The 18,436-nt window shown below is 38.4% G+C and overlaps 1 protein-coding gene across 2 annotated transcripts in view; it reads right to left on the bottom strand.

The window, feature by feature from the left end:
* Positions 1-18,436, bottom strand: part of NME7 (NME/NM23 family member 7) — a 261,651-nt gene that overhangs the window by 41,218 nt on the left and 201,997 nt on the right. The window contains exon 11 of one of the 2 annotated variants that reach the window (XM_027086385.1): positions 14,368-14,475. In XM_027086385.1, the coding sequence (XP_026942186.1) occupies positions 14,368-14,475 (108 nt within the window). Of the gene's footprint in view, positions 1-14,352; positions 14,476-18,436 lie in introns of both variants that reach the window. The other variant, XM_027086386.1, reaches the window with a different exon arrangement.

The raw sequence follows: 18,436 nt of genomic DNA, 5'->3' as shown, positions 1-18,436 counted from the left end.
TTCTGGAAGTTCTTTTGACTCTAGGATTACTGGAAATAAGAGTAGCAGAGAGCATATTTATTAGTTTTAAATAATATTTAATTCAGAGAGGTTACTATTTTAGGTACACATGTCTATCACTAGAGGATTATACTTGATGATAATGTAACCTTATCAAATCTAGATTATATAATTCTGGGATGAGTCAGTCTTTTAACTTCTAGTTTGTGACTTATTTGGGTCCCTTCATAATTCTTAATCACGTTCATTTGATCGTAAAATATTTATTTTAAGCCCACAACAAGTATATTTGTGCTCTATAAGAAGATGGCTAAAAATAACAAATTTAAGAGCAAAAGAGCAAATATTCCACTTGGATATTTATTACCAAAAAAGTGAAATGTCACATGGTGAACAGGTTGCACTTAATAGACAAATGGTTGCTGCTCTCTCTCTGGATTTCAAGCGCCCTCGCTAACCTCTTCATTTCTCCATTCTGGTAAATGACTAAGCATTGACCATAGTCATTCAAATTCATATGTCAACATAACTGAAGATCATCACGGTGAAGGGCTACAAACTAGAGACAAGCACCACTCAGTGGGAATGGAAGGACACTTTAATTTTTTTAAATTTTTATTGGAGTATAGCTGATTTACAACGTTGTGCTTTTAACAGAGTCGGCAAAGGGAAGTTTTGCTTGTCTAGATGAAGTGTGTATTCTCACTCCATCGCTATTGGCTTATCTAGCTTCGGCCTCTCAAACCTCAGCTAAAAAAAGGAATCATCCATGAGTTTCATTTTACTGCCAGGTGGTAGACGACAGAGTCGTCTACAATGAGACAAGAGGTTGGAAAACAAAAAGACGAGAGGACCAAGTTTAGCTGCTATGGCACTGAGGCTAGCTAGCACCTGGGTACTGACCTTTGGATTGCTTGCAAAGGAATACAATCTGATACTCAGTCATAAAGAGCTACACTAAAAATGAAAGCCTTCTTTTATTTATACTTAAAAATGTATTATTTGAAACCAGATCTGTATGTGCTTTGTATTTGGTAAAAATAGAATTAAGTGGTTTCTGACAGTGGAATTATACCTAGAGGTTTAGCTTTTTTTTTTCGGCTGTGCCGCCACACGGTTTGCAGGATCTTGGTTCCCAGACTAGGGATCGAACCGGGCTCTGGCAGTGAAAGCGCCGAGTCCTAACCACTGGACCGCCAGGGAATTCCCTCTTATAGTTTTAATTTAACTGGGATATTGTTTGTGAAAGAGCCTAACAGTACTTACACTTAATGGGCACAACATAACAAAACTTATAGTCTTCCTGTTGACTCTGATATATTTATTTTCCAATAGCCAAATGTAATGGTAAAGATTATGATAATGATAAATATAATATTAACTAATAATATTTATTGAATACTTCCTATTCTTATTGATTTACATATATCAACTAATTTATGTCTTGTAACTACCCTTGGAGATAAGTATTACTATGTTCATCTTAAAGGTGAGGGAATTGAGCCACAAGATTTTAAGCAACTTCCTTAAACAGCTAGTAAGTGGCAGAGCTGAATTTAAACCCAGGTAGTCTGGCGCCAGATGTACTCACTGTACTGAGAACACTTAGCATGGTACCTGGCAGAAAGTGAATGCTTAATATTATTATCATTACTTTCAACATTACTAGATTTAAGAAAAAAGCACTGAGTGCCTAAGCACTGGGAAAGTAAGCAATGACAAAAAAAATGCAAGGTCACTGTTCTCATTAAGCATAGCATTTAGTGGAGGAGACAGATATTATTCAAAGAATTGTACCCTGTAAAGCAGAAATGATTACTTGAAGTAGAAGAATATTTCTAAATATTTTAGACCACTAACTGACACGGGATTAATTTCCAAATTACACAAAAAGCTCATACCGATCAATATCAAAAAAAAAAACAGGGCTTCCCTGGTGGCGCAGTGGTTGAGAGTCCGCCTGCCGATGCAGGGGACACGGGTTCATGCCCTGGTCCGGGAAGATCCCACATGCCGCAGAGTGGCTGGGCTCGTGGGCCATGGCCGCTGAGCCTGTGCGTCCGGAGCCTGTGCTCCGCAACGGGAGAGGCCACAACAGAGGCCCGCATACTGCAAAAAACAAAACAAAACAAAACAAAACAAAACAAGAACTAAACAACCCAATCAAAAAATGGGCAGAAGATCTAAACAGACATTTCTCCAAAAAGACACACACAGATAGCCAACAGGCACATGAAAAAATGCTCAACATCGCTAATTATTACAGAAATGCAAAGCAAAAATAGAGTAAGGTATCACCTCACTCCAGTCAGAATGGCCACATGAAAAAGTCTACAAATAATAAATGTTGAAGAGGGTGTAGGAAAAAAGGAACCTTCTTACACTATTGGTGGGAATGTAAATTGGTGCAGCCACTATGGAGAACAGTACGGAGGTTCCTTAAAAAACTAAAAATAGAGCTACCATAGAGCTGCAATCCCACTCCTGGGCATATATCTGGAGAAAACTCTAATTTGAAAAGATACATGCATCTCAATGTTCACTGCAGCACTATTTACAATAGCCAAGACATGGAAGCAACCTAAATGTCCATCAACAGATGAATAAAGAAGATGTGGTATATATACACAATGTAATATTACTCAGCCATAAGAAAGAATGAAATAATGCCATTTGCAGCAACACGGATGGACCCAGAGATTATCATACTAAGTGAAGTCAGTCAGAGAAAGACAAATATCATATGATATCACTTATACGTGGAATCTAAAAAAAAAAAAAAAGAATTTATTTACAAAACAGATATAGACCCACAGACACAGAAAAATAGAAAACAAACTTACCGTTACCAAAGGGGAAAGAGTAGGGGAAGGATAAATAGGAATTTGGGATTAACATATACACACTACTATGTACAAAATAAACAACAAGGACTTACTGTATAGCACAGGGAACTATACTCAATATTTTGTAATAACTTATAAGGAAAAATAATCTGAAAAAGAACATATATATGTATATGTGTGTGTGTGTACTGTACACCTGAAACTAACACAACACTGTAAATCAACTATACTTCAATTAAAAAAAATAATAATAAATAAATATTTTAGACTGCTATACTGGATGATTAAAGCATATGCTTCTATTACTCTTATTATCTATTCACTTAAACTCTGCTGCCTGGTTAAAGCTTTGGAAACTCCACTTTGTCAGGTCATTGCCCTATTCAGAAACCTTTGATTGCTTCCAGTTTTGTAGAGCCTAAGGAGCCACTGTGTGTCATACATACCAACAAACTCCCATCCTCCATTTATGGCAGATGTTAGTATTCCATGATGGCATATCTTTTTCTCTTTAGTTGTGGTCTTGCAATCTTATAATAAATCAAGGGTTGGTACTTGAATTGAAACCTTTTTGCCATTGCTGACCCAGTTTTCTGGACAGAGTATTGGTTCTGGACTCAGACAAACAGGTTTAAATTTCAGCTCTCGGCCACTTATTTGTGGTGTGATGCTGGGCCAAGTCATTTCACCTATGCGAGCACCACTCTCCTTACATGTAAAGAGGGGATAATAAAAACTACCCAATAAGGTTTTTAGGTAATGCAGTTAAGACATTTAGCATAGTGCCTGGTATATATTGCTCAGTAAACTGCAGTTACTATTTTTATCACCATAATCCTAATGTTCATTATTGCCATCAGAAAAAAAAGCCTTCAGAAACCTCCATAATCTAGCCCTAATTTACATTTCCAAATTTATCTCCCGTAATCTACTAAAGGAGCCCTCCACTTTAACTAGATTTGGGTAACTCATTGTTCTCCCAAAACTAGCCTGCCGTTCCCTCTTCCTCGCTGCATATAAAAATCTGCCTTATTCAAGACCCTTCTCAAGTGCAATTTCATTAATGAAATTCCCCTGATCCCTTCAGCCACAGTCACACTGCTCTCCATTATACTCTCACCATACTTACTGTCTGTTCCTGACATTTCATCATACCCTCACTGCCTGACCACATTCTCTCATGCTGATGTTTAATTTTATATTACAATTTAACTGTATATGTGTATTTATCTTGTTTTCCTAGCTAAAATTTCAATTCCTTGGAAGGCAGCTATGCTAACCACGATATCATCAACGCTTCAGCTCCTTAAAGGCTGGGACTATATAATACTTGTGTCCTCAAAATAATACCTAATCAAATGATCGCACATTATCATCAGTGAATGAATGAAATAAAATGTACGCACATGTGTTTCAGTTAACTTAAAAATGAGTCATGGATTAAGAAGAGAAATTTATTTTTTAATTCTTCATATGATGTTTAAGGACTCAATGTTATAAGAAAAATCTCTGGCTTTCTACTTTGAATTATTCTCCCTTTGCTAGTCATACTTAAAGATTTTTTTTTTATATTCACACCTATATCATCATATTTGAGCCTACGTAGTATAAGTGTTAGAAGAAGACTCTGCCTCTCCAAACAAATTAGAAAGGCTTTTTGTTTTTATGTGTTTTTAAAATTTGTACAGTTTTCTTTAATATGCATAGAATCATCATTCAGTACTAAAGAAATCTCAAATAATTATATTCCTCTTTGACCTAAGAAACATGATACATGTTTTTCATATCGGGTTTGAGTAAAATAAGGAATCCAAAGGCTCCATAATCACATGTAACTTAGCCCAGTGGCTCCTGTCACCACTCTGCAGGTGCTATGGGATGGGGCCGGGATGACATTTCACTGCTCTCTAGCAAAATGGGAGAAATCAGGGCACTAAAGCAGTGATGAACCAAGGGCTGGCAGGAGTAGTCCACTCTGAGGAGGGGACAGTATTTTCTTACTGACATTGGAACTGCCTGTACAGGGTAGATAAAAAGCAGACAAACTTTTAGTGGATTCTACTATTGTTTTAAAAGTATCTACAGAAAATGCAACCACATTTTGTCTGTACCTGTAGCAGACTGCTTCTACTATCGTGCCCTTGGTGTGTCATAGCAATAAAATGAGCTTTGAGTAAAGCTAAATTTATCCAGTTGAAGAGACAGGCCATTATTGTGCCATTAAATGATGTTGGCAATTAAATGTCCTTTCAAAACAAAATGGTAGTGATGATGGGAAACAATTTTTTTTTTTTTTTTGGCCACGCCACACAGCTTATGGGATCTTAGTTCCCTGGCCAGGGATGGAACCTGTGCCCCCTGCAATGGAAGTGTGCAGTCCCAACCACTGGACCACCAGGGAATTCCCAGAAACAATTATTTTAAATATCCTCATTTGGTCAATTTTTTTAAAGTTGATTGTTATGCCTATCCCCAATGTGGGCTTTGTTACTGTTGCTCATTGCTTGGTTTAGTTTTGGAAATGTCCCTAGTCTTTGAAATTCCATGTCTGAGAACAATTGACCAAGACAACAACTTGACCTAACAGAGTACGCGTGTGCAGTGACTTTTGGCCTAAGGCAATGGTTCTCAAAGTGTGGGGCTCTGGACCCATGGCATCAGTGTTAACTGGAAACTCTTTAGAAATGCAATTTAGATCTACTGAATCAGAAACTTTGGAGTGGAGACCAGCAATCTGTGTGTTTAAAAAGCGCTCTACTGGATTCTGCTGCTGCTAAAGTTTGAGAACCACTCAACCTTCCAACTAGGTAGGGAAGATGAAAAAGTGCTGAGACAAAATACCTGGAGATTTTTAAATGCCCCTGTAATGTCCAGTGATTCTTCATCTTATTTATTTTGTATGGATTTTCCATAGTTATTAATTAATCAATATTTCCAAAGGAATTAATCTAGATTTATTTCCTAGAGTCCACAGTGAATGACTTCATAAGTGCCTATTCAAAGTGGGAAAAATAATGCTAAATATAGACCTTAAGTGATTAGGCTAATTAGTCTTCAGAATGAGAAGTCAGTCAATCTAAAGAAAGTTGGAGCTGAGGCTGTATTTGAGGAACTGAAAGACCTGTGGACCTGTGAACTCCCTTTGTGCAATGTCATTTCAGTCATTATAACGATTGCATGGTTATTATAGTATTAATGTCTATAGAAATTTCCATGAAGTAAACAGGTATTATGACTGTTTAGGATAAATTATTCCAGCACTTTATTAATAGAGATCTGCTGTCTTGAATAAAAAATTAAACTCCTACCTATGCTAAATGAGGGAAATATTGGAGATCCATTTATTACTGAGATAGTGTGAGGACTGTCTGGGGTGAAAGTAACTGAAGTAATCTAGCAAGGAACATGAGCTCCACATATGGCAGAATACAGGAGGGAACGTGAAATTGTGCCTTACAGATGCTTTTATCCAAGAAAACAACCAATTCTGATGAAATACTAACTGGACTGTAAAGAATTATAATTTGATAGCCTAATGCTTCTTATATTTTCAGGATGTTTTTAAGGTTAATGTAGAGACTTTGAAATATTATGTTTGAGAAGGAAGAAAATTCTATGCAAACCATCAGCTTTCCACATGCACATGTATCAGGTTTGACCTGCATACACAGTCAGCAATAAAAGATGCTGGCAGCAGCAGACTTTTCTGACAACTGGTAAGTGGAGGGAATAGTGGGTGTGGCCCTTGAAAGTAGGGCTCACCCTCATCAGGCTGTGACTTTTTAGCCATATGAAGAGAGAAAGGGGGATGAAGATGCACTGACCCCATTCATGATACCTTCTCCCAGTTCCCCCCTGCACTGACTCAACAGACATTGACTAAAAGCCTGCAATATGGAAGGAAGGAGCTAGAGAGACAAAAATCTATGAGAGGTCCAGGCCCTCAAGGCACTTACACAACCAGCAGGGTGGAAAGACATGACTTAGTTCCTGGCACAGCTGTGAACCACATGCCCAAGCTAATTTGCGGGTGCAGATGTGAAGGATCTGAGAACTGTTTTCAGCTGTGAGAGACCCAGGGCCTCTGTCCTTGTTAGCCTTAGCATGAATCAACACTCACATGTACACACACATGTACCCCAGGCCTCTAGTTACTCCTGGAGGGGCATTTTGGCAGCCTCAACATTGAGCCTTTCCCCAAGAAACCCAGGTCCTCAACCAAGTCATGGCTGCCTTCTTCCTGGGAAGCCAAAGATGTCCCCAATCAGAGACTGGGACTCCCTTGGGAGTGTAATAACCCTTGGCTGCAGCTGAACCCATTGACAGAGGCTACAGATCCCCTCAAATTTCAGAGGTTGTTCCTATTTCCAATTCTCACTGAATCTTCCAAGCAAAATAATCCCTTTGCTGGCTTGCCCACAGGGTCTAGGTTTCCCTCAAAAGCAGAATCATGACCAACTTTTTCCAAAAAGTCCGAAGGGCAGTGGTTTCCAAATGGTAGTTTAATTGTTAGCTATATCAAAATCACCTGCAACATTAAAAAATACAGATACAGGAAGCTCATCCAAGACCTACTTAACCCAGAACTTTCTATGATGGAGCTCCAGGCTCATGTAGTTTAAAAACTTCCACAGGTGATACTGATGCGTGCCACCAGCTGGGAACCACTGCCCTAGGGCAGTGGTTCTCAAACATTAGGGGCATCAGAATCAAAATACAGATTCCTGGGCTCGAGCCCCAGAATTTCTGAGTCCATAGCTCTATGGTGGGGCCAGAGAATTTCATCCCCACCGAGTTCTCAGGTGATGCAGATGCTGCTGATCAGGGGAGGAGCTTGAGAACGACCATACTAGGGAAGGGCAGGGGCCAACTCTACCAGAAAGCCGGTCCCTGGCTGAATACCCGTTACCCTGTTGACCTCCTATGGCAGATACTGCTCGTCACCTCTCCAGTGCTCGTCCTGCCTTTCTGCGTTCTAGCAGAAACTTGATTTCACTGGAGGTACTAATGATTCTCAACTAACAGAACTCCATTTACCAGCTTCCCTTGAAGGAGGGGGTGCTTGTAGAACGAAATTCCAGCAAATAAATCATAAGCAGAAGTTGTTGGCTGGGGCTTCTGGAAAAGCTTTTTAAAGTGGGTGGGGAGGAGGGTGCTGGCTGAGCTGGCATTTTCCACCTTTTGTCCCCTGCTCTTCCCCTTTTTCAAGCCTGGAACACAGAGGTGATAACTGTAGTTCTCACAACCATCCTGGGATATGTTATACAAAGAATCTGGGAAGTTCCCCCACTATTTAATACATTAATAGTTCTTCAGCAGTGTGAACAGTCACATTAAATGAGTTATATAAAAATTATATATGTGGGCTCTGCATTCACGGGTACAAAGGGGGGATTGTACTATGCCATTTGACATAAGGGACTTGAGCATCCACAGATTTTGGTATCCTGGAAACAATCCCCTGTGGATACCGAGGGAGGATCAGGTTAGGCTTTGCCCTCAAGCTTATGAAAACACTTTGGTTTCCAGAAATTTTAGCATCACAAGGATGGTCGTCTCTGTACCACCATCTTCACTGGGAGATAGGAGTTAATCTAGTCTCCTTCTCCTTGGATGTGTTAATCCTTCACATCCAGTCAGTCTCTGGGGCTGTCACGTCTACCCCCCTAAAAGTCTTTTGACACTTCCTGCTTCTGGCTATCCAAACGGTCATAGCCGTTCAGACTACCAGGATCTTTCCCTGAATTATCTTAATAGGCTTCTCCCTGGTCCGTCTCCCTCCCAGCCCCGCTTTGATTTGCTCTCCACACTGCAGCCAGAGTGACGCCTATAACATAGGGATGATTGTGCTAATCCCCTGTGTAAAACGTTTCTATTGCCCTCTGGATAAAGTTCAGACGTCTTAATACGACTTTACAGGGCCCTTGCTGGTTTTTCAACCCTTATCTCTTGTCATTTGCCATGTCAAGTTCAAAGCCCCTGCCTTACTAAACTATTTTTAGATCTCTAAGAGAAAGCTATTTGCTCTTGTCCTTGTACAAGTTGTTCCCTCTTGGACAATGTACTAGTAAAAATCATAACTCTTCATTCAACACAGAAACTAAACCTAAAGATAAATTATGAGTATTAGTGTTCAGAGGCCTACACTAACCACAGCCAAGAAATCCAGGCCTGTCCAATCATCTTATAAACTATACACCTATGTTTATTTCTGGTAAATGCTTGATTCTTTTTTTTCTAGAGTGTACCAGAACGAGAATCAATGCAGAAATAATTACATATCCAAATTCAGACTTGTTTTGATTGACTAGTCATACATACCATTAAATATTTTATATATTTCTTAAATTTTTATTTTACAACCACAGAAGTGATATAACCAAGTTATAGAATATTTGGAAAAGAAAAATAGAGGAAAGACCCGTATTTTCATCATTCTAGAAAACAATTACTAGGATTATTATCTCCTAGAAGGTGAGCTCTGTAAAGCCAAGAGCTACGCATACCCTGTTTATTGCTATGTCCCCAGTGCTGTTTTTAGTTTTAAAAAAATGTAAATACCTGGATGAATGACTGATGAATCTGGGTGAATGACCAATGTATCATTTTGGTGTACAGAATTCAAACTTCAAACACACTTGAATTTTCTACCACATACCTATTAGGCAACTTTGAGAATTTCAATTACAGTACATGTAAAGTGTTGAAGATAATCAGAGAAAGACAGTCCTGGGAACAGACTACAGAAGTAAAAACGAAAGGCAGAGGAATATATATATTTTTTCAATAAAGCTTTGGGAGAGATAAAGAAAGCAAGAAGAAAGTAAAACTGACCCTCAGAAGTATCATCAGTGACATGGGTGAGAGGAGGGCTAATGCTAAAGGGGATAGAGGGGAGGAAGACACAATGCGGAGTCACAACATCAAAAAGGCATCACACATTTTCATGGACAACGGAAAGCCAACAAATGACTTTGCATAAAGAGTATATGCCATACAATAAAATAAATATGTCAGTATCTTGTTTGAACTGTAGGTGCAAGCCATCTAGAAAAGTTTCTGATGAGCAAAGGAATGAATGACTCAATTGAATTAGAATCTCTACTTATTATCTTCAAAGGTGTCAGGGTCACAAAAGTCAAGGAAAATCTGAGGAACTGCTCTAGATTGTAAGAAAGTAAGGGCAAAACTAAACGCAATGCATGATTCTGACCTGAACCCTTTTGCTACTAAAGATCCATTGGTTATTGACTGGCAAAACTTGAATGGAGTTTGAAGATTCGATAGTGGTAATGTATCAACATTAATTTCCTAATTTAGATGCTTGTGATGTGGTTAGGTAGGAAAATGTCCCTGTATGTTAAAAATACACACTAAAGTACTCAGAAAAATGGGACATTATGTTGGCAACTTAATCCCAGACATTTATTTTTAAAAAGTTTTGTATACTAAGCTTGAAATTACTTTTTTAAAAAAATTAGGATCTTTCAAGGTGGGTCTGGACATCAGTATTTTAAAAACTGTTCAGGTGATTCTAACATGCAACCAAGGCTAGAAACCACTGCTACAGAGTCTTCATTTATCAACCTTAAAGAAAAAAGGTTACATACTTTGGTACTGAGTACATGAACAACAATTTATTTAACCAAACTCTTCTGTCTTTTCCTTCAAAAATGACTTATTAAAGTTTTTATAGGCCAGGCAAGACAGAATCTCTTCCCTATGAGCACTAAGTCTCATGGGGAAATATCTACAAGCCAACAAAATGTGCTGTAATAATAATAATAATAATATAATTGTTATCATTTGTTCAGCAATTACTGTGTGCTAGACACTATGCCACCTGAAAGGTCAGGCACCGCTATCATCTTCCTTTTACAGAATGAGGAATCCTAGGCACAATGAAATAAGTCACCCTGGAGTACAGATCTATGTTGACTCTTGACTACACTACTGTATTAGAGGAAAGCAAAGCGCTATGAAAACACACAGATGAGCCTCCGATGCAGACTACGGGTGTCATGGAAGCCTAATCAGAGGAAAGAACATCAGATATATCTTTAGACATGCACCCTATCTCCAATTTTAATTACCACAAATATTTCTTAAGTGAACATCTGTGCAGAAAACTTTCCATTTAGTAGTCCTGCTTCTATTCCTACTCCTTTGGTGAGATTCTAAGAAGTAGAATTCTGGGACAACGTGTATGGAAAAACCCCATGGCTTTCAATACCTGCTGCCACATAGCTGTCACCAGCAATACGAGGGTATCTATTTTACGGTAACCTTACCAGAAGTGGGCACTGATACTTTAAAAATTCTTTTCCATTAGTGGAAAACGAGTATTTCTTTATTACAAGTTAAGCTAAACATTTTTTCCACTAATGCTTTCTCTAAAGCACAAATTTAAGATCTTCATAATTACTACCAATAGAGTCTCAGTGCATGTTACCAGCAAAATAACATCTTAGAATGTCTCATACTATACAGATGCTGTCATTTTTCCCTATAACCACAAAAGTGGCTGTGTCACAACAGCAGCATGTAATGAAATCAGATTTCAATATTCATGCTAAGATCCTTGACCTCTAAAACTTTGTGAGCTCATTGAGGACAGAGGAAATATCTTGCTTGATCTTGAAATCCTATCACAGTGTTAGCAAGTAAAACACACTCTATAACTGTTTGCTGTTAAGAGTAAGTAAATAAAATCATGGATGGTGACAAAATATAAATGGAAACCATACTTTCTGAGCTCTACACATATGACACAAAAAACCTAGGTCAGTAAACATCACATGAGAAAAAGGAGAAGTAGGTTGCTCCCTTTTTTCCCTTCTTGCCATATAATTAGGGAACCCATGACACCAGTGTGCTGATGACAGTTCTTGTTTATACCTTTTGGCCTAACATCCTGGCTGATTAATTCTAGATTGGGCGATACATTTCATGGTCACTCTACATCTAAAGGATGTTCCTTTAATGAATAGTAGATCTAAGTACAAAGTGCTTCCCTGATCAGAGAGCTTATCTTTGTGTCACTTTAAATTTCACTTTAAAAACCTATGAGCAGATAACTCTTTGGGCCTCATAGTGTTTTGTTTTGTTTTAATAAAATTTTACCATTTAAAGCTAAGTGATAATCTGCAAATAGTTAATCCCTAACTAACAGAACATCCCTTGACAGTATCAGCACTCTTAATTCCATTTTATTGATAAGTGAAGGGAGGCATGGAAAGTGACTTATTCCAGGGCACATCAAGTATGAATCATCAGCAAGGTGAAAGGAGGCTGTTGGAGCTCTACCTTCCGTTTTTGATTAATTCTCTGAACCACACAGGCATTAATTTGCAATTAAATCTCCTGTGTAGTTTGGTTAGAAAGATTTTAATCATTTAGAAAATGGCTCTGTAAACTGCAGGCAGTAATATCTATTTCAAATTGTATGCGCAAAATCACAAGCATACCTTCAGTAACATTTTTTAATGGGCATAAAATTCACGGTTAATAATTTTTAATTTCCCTGAACAACAGTCTGAATTCAAGCTTCACCTATAGGTCCTAAGTTATCAGAAGGTAAAGGGAATATTTATAAAATAAGTTAAAGTATAAAGTAAATATTTAATCCTTTGTGTAATAAAAATAAAATCTGTTACAGTTTTATGTTTCAGAAGTATGCATGTCTACATTTCATACTACGGTGCAGTTTGGATAAGATTTTAGCAGATTAACATCTTCGATTATGACAGAAAATCTTAATGGAGGTAGCAAAGTCACTCTTTATAGCAACTAAAACAAAAACTCATAGAAATAAATTTAATAGGCTATATGTCTAAGACCCATATAAAAAAAGAGGTATAAAAGAAGAGGCAATACCACATACACAGCTGGAGAACTATTATTATAGTTATGTCACACCCACATTAATTTATAAACATACTGTAATGTCAGTCAAGGTTCCATTGGCATCTTGTGGGGGTGGGTTAAAGCAGGGGTCCCCAACCCCTGGCCCATGGACCGGTACCTGTCCGAGGCCTGTTAGGAACCGGGCCGCACAGCAGGAGGTGAGCAGCGGTCAAGCCTGCAAAGCTTCATCTGCCACTCCCCATCACTACTCATAGCTCGCATTACCGCCTGAACCATTGCCCCCCATCACTCGGCCTACAGCCTGAATCATCCTCCCCCTCTCCCCACAGTCCATTGGAAAATTGTCTTCCACTAAACTGGTCCCTGGTGCCAAAAAGGCTGGGGACCGCTACGTTAAAGAACTTGGTAAACTCATGTAAAGTTCATTTGGAGGAATAAATTTAAGAGAATAACCAAGAAAACTTTTTAAAAGTATAAAGTGCAATAATAAAAATAGTATTTTTCTGGCACAGACCAATAGAATAAAACTGAAAGTTCGAAACAGGCACAGGTGTATATAAGTATTCAATAAATGAGAAATAACAATCAAAGAATAAAAGGATTTAATAAGCAATGTTGTGACAGCTGACTAGACCCATACCTCACACCATTCAGCAAATTAATTCCAGGCTTTCCAGGCTAGTTGAATGTTTCAGTGCAAGATAATGAAACGAAATATTGGGAAAGGCTTTAAAGATACAAAAAAAAAAAAAAAAAGACGACTGATAGATTTGATATAAAACATATTACTCACTAAAATAAATATGTATTAAGGATATCAAACATTTTTCTGTCATTCATGCTTTAATCACTTAAATTTATCAGTTGTCTTTTAATTTCATTTAGCTCCTCCTGACACAAAACTATAAGAAGTTAAACTATAAGAAGTTAAAAATACCAATCTTTTCTTTAAGGCCTCCTTCCCTTGGCTGTGAAGTGACTTTCTTAATCCCAAACCACACCAATTTTTCACTTATATCTTCTTATAATTCTTTTCATTGTTTCTTATGTTATGTTAATTACACAGACGAGAAATCAAAATATGGCCTCGTCCTTTATTAACTGTTTGATTTGAGGATGTTACGTAACCTCTCTGAGTCTCAATTTCATTTTTCTGATAAAACAGACATGATAATGCCAACCTATCAGAGTTGCTGTGGAGATTAAAAAAAAAATTTATACAAAGCATTTATCATAATTATTACAGAACCTGGTATATAAAAAGTCAAAAGTCTTTGTTTTTCTAAGTTAAAATGGTAGCTATTACTTTTAATGCTATCACATTGCACAATTTCATTGATAAATCATGACTAGAAACCTAAGGTAATGGTGTTTTTACCTGATTTTTAAATAAATTTCACATTATTTAATCAATGCTATAGCTTTTTACTTTTTAAACCATACTATATGCCAATCAGAAAAATACCTTAGTTCTTTGAAGACTACCCCATTACTACAGCATCCTACAATTTGGTCTTTTAAAGTTGCAGTCTAAAGTTATCCGCCAAAGAACATTGTAATCCAAGAGTATTAAAAGGTTCCTTACACACTAGACCTGCTGAGATTATTTATGAGTTTGAAATATAAATAGGATGCTTACCCTTCTTCATCTTACCTCTAATAGGCCATCCTCTGGTAGATCAGTGCAGTGGACAGCATTCTGGATCTTAGTTTTACCAAAGATTGCTCGGAGGGTTCCAGGGCGTAAATGCCGGGCAATTTCCTATTAAATAAATACACATTCACATATAGATTAAAGTCAGCCATGTAGTGTCAATTTAAAAAAAAACACCAGCTGTACGAAATACGTTCATTAATTATTCATTACATGTACATGTATACATTGTTGGTAATGATTTTTCCTGGAAACAGGATGAATGCATGAAAACTGAGCAATGAAAATTCTCAGTTCACTCATAAAGCTTTTTCTCTGGCCCAATGTAAAGTCCACTGTAATCTATGTCGAGGGCAATAATAATTATATCTCTTTTTATCAACAGATTATGGAAATCACATAAATATGAACCCAGCTCATTATTGTGAAAGACTTGTATTTTTTTTTTTTTTTTTTTTTGCGGTACGCGGGCCTCCCACTACTGTGGCCTCTCCCGCTGCGGAGCAACAGGCTCCGGACGCGCAGGCTCAGCGGCCATGGCTCACGGGCCCAGCCGCTCCGCGGCACGTGGGTTCCCCCCGGACCGGGGCACGAACCCGTGTCCCCCGCATCGGCAGGCGGACTCTCAACCACTGCGCCACCAGGGAAGCCCCAAAGACTTGCATTTTATAAAGACAATAGAGATCCTAACAATTTAATTTAAAATGAACTAGTTTGATGGCACTGATTGCAAAAGACTTTTTAAAATGTTACAGTTTTATCAGTTTAGTGCTATCTTACACTTAAGGGAAAAAAATGGTTACAAATAACTCATAAAATTTTGGGTAAAAGAAACAAGAGGTTAAAAAAAAATTGAAGATGTGGGCTTCCCTGGCGGCACAGTGGTTGAGAGCCCGCCTGCCGATGCAGGGGACACGGGTTCGTGCCCCGGTCCGGGAAGATCCCACATGCCGCGGAGCGGCTGGGCCCGTGAGCCATGGCCGCTGAGCCTGTGCATCCGGAGCCTGTGCTCCGCAACGGGAGAGGCCACAACAGTGAGAGGCCCGCGTACAGAAAAAAAAAAAAAAAAAATTGAAGATGTGGGAGTATCAATGACCTACTTAATAGTCTGTTTTTCTAAGTTAAAATTTTTCTAAAATCCTATTTTGATTTTGAAATATACATACAAAAAAGGCATTTACTACACATATTTAAAAATAATAATGAAACAAATACTTGTGTGCCCACTATTAAGCTGAATGAAAATAATATTACAATAACTTTCAAGGTCCCGGTGTGCTCCATCTTCATTCCATCCCATCCCTATCTGCACCCAGAGGTTACCGTTAATATCAATTTTACTTAAATATTCCCTTGTTTTACTTAGTTTTCAAGGCAGTTTTTCATATTTGTCCATGTAAATATGTGTAACTGTAAGTCATTTGTTTTTATTACCATATATATTCCAATGTATGATAGAGCATACTTTATCCATTTTCCTCATGATTGACATTCAATTAATTTCTTCTCTCTCTCCCCACCTCTCTGTCCTCCCATCTCTCTCTCCTCACACACGCTCACGCTCACACTCACACACACACACACACGATCACAAACAATTCTGCTACAAGCATTCTTGTACATGGTGCACATGTGCAAGAGTTTTTCTGTAATCTTGGGGGCACATACATATTCAGTTTTGCTAAGTACTGTCAGACTATTTTCTTAAATGGCTGTAACAATTTGCCCTCAACCATCAATGCACGAGAATTCCCACTATCCATACCAAAGCCAGCATTTGAAAGTAGCTGACTTTTTACTTTTGCCATTAGGCAAGCATGAAATGGTATCTCATTGTGTTAGTACGAATTTCCTTGATAACTAAAGAAATTGAGTGTCTTTTCATATATATCCTTTTCTGTAAAATGCCTATTCTTGACTTTTTTCCATTTTTCTATTGGGTTATTCTTTTTCCTTTTGTTATTCTTAATACCTTCTGAATTCTAATTTTTTGTCACTTATATATGATGCAAATATCTTTTCCCAATATGTAGCTTGTCTTTGAGTTTTATGTTTTCTGATGACCAGAAATACTAAAATTTAATGAAATCAAATTTATCAATTTACGATTTGTGCTTTTTGTTTCTTAAGGAATTATTCCCTACTCCAAGGGCATAATGATACTCATCTCTATTGTCTTCTAAAATCTTCAAAGTTTTGCCTTCCATACTAAGTTCTTGATCCATCTAGAACTGACTTTGGCTATCATGTGAGGAAGATGTCCATTTTCATTTTTCCCGTATGGATGTTTAATTGCCCTAGCACCATTTTTTGAGTTATTTCTCTCTTTCCCCCACAATCTCCAATGAGATTGATAGCTCTGTTATATGAAAGGTTTCCCTGGATGTATGGGTCTGTTTCTTGCTTTACTATTTGATTCCATTGGACTTCTTGTCTATTTTTACATCTATGCTGTCTTAATTATTATAACTTTATAATAAGTCTTCACCTGGTAACGCAAGTCCCCCAGATTTTGGTTTTGAATGCATTAAGTTTGGGTTCCATTAGACATCCAAGTGAAGGTGTCAAATACATGATTGGCTGAGTCTAGAGTTCAGAGGAGTGTTCCACACTGCAAATAACAATTTGGGGGTCAATAGCATATATATGGTATGTAAAGTTACAGGTTAGATGAGATCATGAAGGCAGTGAGTATAAACAAAGGAGAGGAAGCACAGGGACACCATGTCATTAAAAAGTCAAGGAGATGAGGAGAGATGAACAAAGAAGACTGAGAAGGAACGGCCAGCTTGGTAAGAAGAAATGCAGCAGCAACCTTTCCTAGAAGACAGTGAAGAAAAATGTCAAGGACAGAGAGTTATCAACAGTGTCAAATGTTAAGTCATATAGGGTTAGGACTTCCCTGGTGGCACAGTGGTTAGGAATCCGCCTTCCAATGCAGGGGACACAGGTTCAATCCCTGGTACGGGAAGATCCCTCATACCACAGAGCACCTAAGCCCGTGTGCTACAACTACTGAGCCTGTACTCTAGAGCCTCTGAACCACAACTACTGAGCCTGCGTGCCTAGAGCTCGTGCTCCACAACAAGAGAAGCCACAGCAATGAGAAGCCCACACACCTCAACGAAGAAGAACAGCCCCCACTCGCCGCAACTAGAGAGCCTGCAGGCAGCAAGACCCAATGTAGCCAAAAAGAAAAAAAAAAAAAGTCACAGGGTTAAAGACGGAGAACTGGCCACTAGACCACGTGGAGTCACTGCCATCCTTGACGAGAGCAGTTTCTGAGGAGTGGAGAAAAGCTAAAGACTTATTATTGTGGTTTCAAGAGAGAATGAGAGAGGAAGAACGGGCACAAGTGAATACAGGCAACTACGTTGAGGAATTTTACTGCAAAGGGGAGGAGAAAAATGGAGCAGTAACTGGAGAGGGAAGTAGAATCAAGAGAGGGTTTCTCATTAAATGCTGCAGAGGGTGTGGAGAAAGGGAACCCTCCTGCACTGTCGGTGGGAATGTAAATTGATACGGCCACTATGGAGAACAGTATGGAAGTTCCTTAAAAAACTAAAAATAGAACTACCATATGACCCAGGAATTCCACTACCGGGCATATACCCTGAGAAAACCATAATTCAAAAAGAGTCACGTACCACAATGTTCACTGCAGCTCTATTTACAATAGCCAGGACATGGAAGCAACCTAAGTGTCCATCGACAGATGAATGGATAAAGAAGATGTGGCACATATATACAATGGAATATTACTCAGCCATAAAATGGAATGAAACTGAGTTATTTGTAGTGAGGTGGATGGACCTAGAGTCTGTCATACAGAGTGAAGTAAGTCAGAAAGAGAAAAACAAATACCGTATGCTAATGCACATATATGGAATATAAAAAAATGGTACTGATGAACCTAGTGGCAGGGCAGGAAGAAAGACGCAGATGTAGAGCATGGACTTGAGGACACAGGGGAGGACAGGGAAGCTGGAACAAAGTGAGACAGTAGCATGGACATATATACACTACCAAATGTAAAACAGATAGCTAGTGGGAAGCAGCCGTATAGCAC

This window comes from Aethalodelphis obliquidens, unplaced genomic scaffold, assembly GCF_003676395.1.
Source record: "Aethalodelphis obliquidens isolate GAN/ISIS:26980383/991018 unplaced genomic scaffold, ASM367639v1 scaffold55, whole genome shotgun sequence".
In the NCBI taxonomy this organism is placed as follows: domain Eukaryota; kingdom Metazoa; phylum Chordata; class Mammalia; order Artiodactyla; family Delphinidae; genus Aethalodelphis; species Aethalodelphis obliquidens.
Note: the sequence above shows the minus strand (reverse complement) of the source record. Positions and strands in the feature narration are given on the sequence as shown.